This window comes from Nestor notabilis, unplaced genomic scaffold (assembly GCF_000696875.1).
Source record: "Nestor notabilis isolate BGI_N333 unplaced genomic scaffold, ASM69687v1 scaffold18902, whole genome shotgun sequence".
Classification (NCBI taxonomy): Eukaryota; Metazoa; Chordata; class Aves; order Psittaciformes; family Psittacidae; genus Nestor; species Nestor notabilis.
In genome coordinates this window covers 46,039-52,512 of record NW_009919041.1, presented here as the reverse complement: position 1 = coordinate 52,512, position 6,474 = coordinate 46,039, and the positions used below count along the sequence as shown (strand labels likewise).

The following is a 6,474-nucleotide window of genomic DNA, read 5'->3' as shown; positions in this document are numbered from 1 at the left end:
ACGCCCCCCCCCCCCTCCGTAAAAATCGCCGGGGGGGGGGGGGGGGAGTGTGTGAGGGGAATTGTTCCACGGTATTATTTCTTCTAAGAAGTGATTCTGAAATACCCTGAATGCCTCTATTAATAACTTCACAAATACAACAACTGGGCAATGTGCTTTTACAGAATAAACTATTTCTGCATCTTGCGGTATATGAAACAAGCAAACAAAGCTCCAAATGGAGAAGGATATACACAGGGGAGATCTCCCAAGACAAAAACCTGCTGGTGTACACAACCCATCTGAGGGAGAGTTGTTATTTACACAGAAGGTTTTGATAGAAAGGCAGGTCAGTACTAGGAACCTTTCCATATTCTTGGCAACTTTTAATGCTCTTCTTGAAGAAGGACAATCTGGAAAACAACAACTTGCTCCTCCAGGTGAAGGGAATGTTTTTCACTGCACAACTGATTTTACAACCCACAGCAGGAAACATGCCGCCACCTCCAGTGTGGGATATCCATTTATTTCTGCTCTCTGAGAGCAGAATTTAACCTCATGAGTTCCTGACTTTGCAATGGAAGTATGAAATACAAAGCAGAATGCTTCCCAGTGGTAAAAGAGAGCTACTTTTGAGAAGACAGGGGAAGCAGCACATTCAGTTACGTCTACCAAACAAGAGGCTAGAAAGAAGAGGGGCTAAACCAGTTTTTCAGAGCCCCTTTTTTGTTACCAGACATCGGAGTGCGTGGTGAAGACTCCATCCTTCAGTGATTCTGGGGACATCCAGCGGACAGGCAGCAAACCTTTCCCTCCTTTACGGTAATAATCTGTCTCGTAGATATCTCTTGTCATGCCAAAATCTAGAAGGAATAAATGTTTTGAGAAGGTGTAAATGTATTGAGTTTGCAGGATAAAATGATGAACTTTTCCCTTACTGCAAGTCATTGAAGCCAGCACAGAATCACAGTTTGGTGCAAAGAATTTGCAATCTCTGCAAACCCTGCCTTTCACCTGCTGTCTTAGGGCTGGTCAGCTTCCCTCCCAACAAAACCAACTGACTTCAGTAGGTGAGCAGCCTGAATGATTTAAACGTGAACAGTTCCAGATTTATGCTCAGGCTTTGCAGGAAGTCACATCTTCTGAAGGTCATACAATTCACTAATCTGCTCTCTGAATTCAACGATTTTCTCTTCCTTTTAAAGAGTGTAAAGAGCTCCTTTAGCAGTTAATACTATTGTCTCTAATTGAAGAATCTCACACGTTGAGGGAAATGCTTCTCTTTTTAATTCTCTCCAAGGGTAATTTCCAATTCCTGTACAATATTCCATCTCAAATGCCACAGAGGATTCATTTATGACTAACACAGGCCAGTATTAAAGACGTACTTTGTGTTACATGTATGTCCTTAACTGTAAACACGCAAGCATTTGCAAGACTTGGATCTAACACTGCTTGTCTCCGGACTGTAACTCAGTCTTAGCCCAGCATTTTTTCCCCATACTATCAGTTTGACACACACTGAACTGCTAGGTTTTGGACTAGCCTATTTAAACCACTTGCTGTGTTTTCAGACACTAACCAGAAAGTTAATAAATCAGGTGGCATCAAATCTCTTACTAATATTAAATGCTGGCTGCTAACACAGCAGACTCAGGGCAAAATCCATTTTACCAACAGAGACCTGAAGCTGCCCCTTGTTTTCTGGGAAAAGCAGAGCGAAAAGAGGACAGAATTCCTCCCGTTCTCACTCACAGTCTTTATTACTGGTCCATGGAAGTCATTATTACCAAGCTTGGATGAGTGACCAACCACTGATTGTTCTCGTTCCTTGTGTGCTAGGGACCACTGGTACCCTCAGTGATTATGACTAAAAAGCCCATCTGTGCAGCTATTCCATCACTCCCACACACCAGGGTGACTTTATCCTGGCTGAATGGAAAATTCTTTAAAGATGTAATGCAAATAAGAAACAGATAGGCAACAAGCAGAGGGTAGTGTAGCATAAAGCTCTTCCTCTGAGATCTAAACATCTGAGTTGGCGTGTTCCAGTCAAGATGCTCCTAAACCGTTTCTCCATGAAGGGATCTTCAGTACTGGTACATAAATGAGAGCAGTGCAGCACATTTCATGAAATGCTTTTGGGGTAACCATGTACCATGTTAAAGGGAAGAAATGTACCATCTCCAGTACAAAGAACTGTAAAACATGCTGAGGAGGGGGAAGAGGAGGGAGAAAACTAGAACGGGAAGGATTCAGGCTGACTTCCCCCAAACCTGCAGAAAATGCACAAAATCCCCCAAAGATCTTATTTCCTAATTAACTGACTCAAAATGAAATCATTTTTTCTTTCTCCCAAATGACAGGATTACTTACACAAATTATCAAAATAGCTGAGTTAAGCTCAGAGAAGAAGAATTAGTTTCCTACAGCAGAAGGCTGTTGCTATACATGTTATTTTAATATGCACAACTCAAAAACAGCCAAAAGCTTAAAATCATCCTCTGGAGAGAAGTCTGAAAAAACTCATCTGACACTATTTTGGAGGGATGGTGAAGGGAAAAACAGCAGAGCAGAAGAAAAGCCATTCTGTTGTCTGGAAAGCAGAACTCCAGTTCAGACTGGAAAGCACCCAGCTGAAGTCAAGCTTTACACTCCACTTCTAAATCAGATATACTTTAAAATGATCCTAAAATTCCTATCCTTGAATCAATAAACAGGAGGTGGAATTACTTTTGCACATTAGCAGACAAGTGAATGACAGACCAGTGGCAATGACACCATCCACCCAGATGTCTGCAGCATCTGCACCTTCAATCACTGCTTCACCAGTGCTTTTTAAACCCATATACTATACTATTTCCTCACTGGAACAACAGCAAGTAGAGGTATTCCAAGAGTTTCAACTCCAAATCACAACAAGCCTTCATAAGGAGCATGCTTCAGAAATTTTAACTAGAGCTAAGTTTTAAAAGGTCTTTTGAGCGGCTTTCAGAAATGAAAATGCCTTCTAAAATGCTGGGTTTTTTACAAGGATGATGGGTTTTATTTGTATAGCAGTCAAGAAAGCACACCTCCAATCTTCACTGTGAAGTCTTCTGCCACCATGCAGTTTCTCGCAGCAAGGTCCCTGTGAACAAACTTGTTGGCGTTGAGGTATGCCATCCCATCAGCAATCTCTCCTGCCATCTGAATCATCTTCTTCAGAGTGGGAGGGGCCTGGCCAGGATTATTCTGAGCAAGATTAAGAAGATAGAACATCAACCTGCAAGATACTATTTTTTCTTCTTATTGGTTTTTAAATGACATTATCAGAGTTCAGCCTGACATGATCCAGTCGAAACAGAAACTCAGGATTACGTACACTGTAGCTTAGTGGGAAAACTGGCCATATCAAGCCAGGTTACAAACATAACTCCTGAATAGCTGTTCTGTAACAGGCCATTCTATTTTAATGAACACAAGCCAGAAAGACTTTTTGGTACAAGGATGTTATCTTACATCTATGGAGTTTAAATACCCATCCATCCCTATGGGAGCCAAGAAGATATAATCAAGAAAGCCCGGAAGGACCAATGTGAGTTGGATCCCCAGGACGAAGAGATGGGTATGGGAGCTGCATGGTTAAATTATCATTTAACCCAGTGATCAGGCAAGCCCTCCATCCACACCTTATTGAAGCATCCTGCCTTTCTCCTCATACAGGTCCTCAGAAGAGTTTGCTCAACTCTACACTCCACATCAAGGAAAACAGGGAATTTGGGAACAGACAAGCACTGGCTGCTTTGGAGAGCACCAGCATACAGGACAGAAAAGCCAAGCACAGAGCTCATCATTTTGGTGATTTTTATATCATGTCACTGTCCCTTTTAATGAAGTTTGTTGAATTCAACCAAAACTATTTAAGTATAACCTGAAACATTATTAATCACAGATGCTAATCAAGCCTTTAGTCCCATAGTCCTACTGGTATTTCCTGAATCCTGTATTTAGTATGATTATTTTCTGTATCGAATCACTTAATCAATCTGTTCTTGCTAGATGCAATGCCCTCCATTTATATCATATTCATTCTCTTGTGCACATACTGTGCTCGCTTATTTGCATCAAAATTTCTACATCAAGGGCAAAAGTTACTGAACTCATTTTCTACATAGTCTACTATGATTTCAGTGGCAAGTGACCTATATGTCATCTTTATCCTTCAGACTCTCTATCATATGTGGCAATTTTAGCTGTTAGACTGATGGGCTACATATTAGAGTAGCATGTTAGCTAAGATACCACATTTTTACTTCCCAGCACGGGCAACAGGCAGGATATACAACATGAAACAATTACCCTACCATGCATGCTTCAACTAAGTAATTTTTAGTTTAGTATCTTAATGAGGAATCAGATTAGAGATTTAATTCAAAACTAGAAAACAGGACTCAGTAACACAAGAAGGGACATATTCCATGCAGCACACTGGGCTGTTTGCAACAGCTACCTCATGAAAAAAGGTGTTGCAGATCACAGAGCAGCTCATGTTTTGTTCTGAGAGCTTAAGGAGAAGGCCAAGAAAGGCTAATTGCCTGCTGCTTCCAACATTAGGCTGTTCCATTCAAGATGATTCTAACTGAAGAAATAAAGAAGCATCAAGCAGCTCCTCACTCACCTCTGTGTCTGGCCTCAATGATCTCAGGTAACTTTTGAGGTCCCCACGCGTCATCAGCTCCATGATAACCAGTGTAGGCTGGCCCTGAGAAACAACACCAAGCAGCCGAACCTGGAAAAGACAAATGTTCAGTTATAAATAACAGCTAACTGAACTATAGCAACCATTTATTCATGTTGAGATATAGCCCCAGACATCTGTGAACCTGCAGGAAATGTCTGAAAGTAGATCTGGTTCCACCTGCTGAATCCTGCTTCACAGTAACATTACAAAGCTGCACAGAGTTGAACCTAAAATCCCGTCAGTGAGGATGTACACCCTGAACACCCTCATGTCAACAAGCACCACAGCTGTATGAATCACAGCCTTGTCACAACTTACCACATGGTGACAATTGAACTCCTTCATCACCGAGGCCTCATTTAAGAACTCTATCCTCTCACGCATACTTGCAGACTCATTGACAGTCTTGATGGCCACCCTGGTCTCTGGCTCATCCTTCACCACTCCCTTGGCTATTCCCTCATACACCATTCCAAAGGAGCCTTGACCAAGCTCCCGACACATGGTGATCTTCTCACGCGGCACCTCCCATTCATCTGGAACATACACTAAGGAGAGAAAGAACAGGCCATGATGTTCTACTTTTCCAAGATGTGTAATCACTGACCACTTTATGATGCCAACTGCCCAAAGAGTTCTACTATAAAACACACTAAACAATGCTGAGATTTTGAGCAATTCATGTAAACAGTCCATGGTCTTTCCCATACAGAGATAGACAAATAGATAGATAAATAGATGGATGGATGCTTGGCATACAACTAAACTTGTAGATGGACTTGAAGGGGATTCACTATGGTACTAACATAATGGGATAGAAAGAAGGAACTTCAAGGCACCAAAACAGCGTGGGAAGAGGTTTGAATCAATACTTCAGGCTTGAGCTTTTCTTGGGATCCTTGGTTTTCTAATTCTTCCAGACAGCATCAAACATACTTGATCATCAGTATCAGTTCGGTGTCTGCTGTATTCTCTATTAACAGATTGATTTTATGACTGGAAGCAAAGAGACTCTCTGATCTAGTAGGCTCTTTGCATGAAAATATTCTGATCACTTGTACAAGCACTGCTGCACCAGTAAAGGCAGAACCTGCTGCTGCTGCTGCTACAAGTCTTTGATCTGAGGCAAAGAGAGATCTCAGAAGGTGTCTGCCAGGAGGGAGGACTGCCTCAGGCAAGAAGACATTTGAGTAGTCACTGATGCTGCTCCCCATCAGTCACCAACGGAGGGGACAGTTGTGTCACATGCTCTGGATGGGTGAAATGATAGGATGCAAAAACAGGGGATTATAGCATGAACACTGACAGACCTTTAACCCCAATGGTGCCACTGTAAAAAAGTAAAACAGTAAAATAGGCTAAGCTCATTAGCCTCCTGGGCTAAAGAGAGTTTTATTGGGATGGGAAACGAGGAGACAGAATTGGTTTTTGTAAGCGTTACTATTTTCCACATGAGAAGCACACAGAAACAAGCAGTGGATTTGTTCCAGTAAGTCAGAATGGGGCTTAAAAGGGCAAACATGAAAGACAATGAATTCATGAATTCTTCCTTTATTCCAGTGAAAACATCACTGGATGAGTAGACGATACTCTGAAAGTGAAACTACTGCCTCCAAATCTGCCTCCACTGAATAAACTACAGGAAAAATGTCAAACCTTCCCCAATTTCAACAGAGAGGTGACACTGACATATTATCGATGATGGATTCACATCTGTGCTAAAAAAGCAAAGAGAGAAAGCTGGTTTACAACATCCCTTTTCTGGATTCATA

General features: G+C 41.7%; 1 protein-coding gene across 1 annotated transcript in view; it reads right to left on the bottom strand.

The window, feature by feature from the left end:
- The window catches only part of IGF1R (insulin-like growth factor 1 receptor), a 42,893-nt gene that overhangs the window by 10,719 nt on the left and 25,700 nt on the right, over positions 1 to 6,474 (bottom strand). The window contains exons 15-18 of the mRNA XM_010010049.1: positions 5,021 to 5,250; positions 4,640 to 4,750; positions 3,054 to 3,213; positions 713 to 842 (exon numbers count right to left, since the gene is read on the bottom strand). Of these exons, the coding sequence (XP_010008351.1) occupies positions 713 to 842; positions 3,054 to 3,213; positions 4,640 to 4,750; positions 5,021 to 5,250 (631 nt within the window). The remainder of the gene's footprint in view (positions 1 to 712; positions 843 to 3,053; positions 3,214 to 4,639; positions 4,751 to 5,020; positions 5,251 to 6,474) is intronic.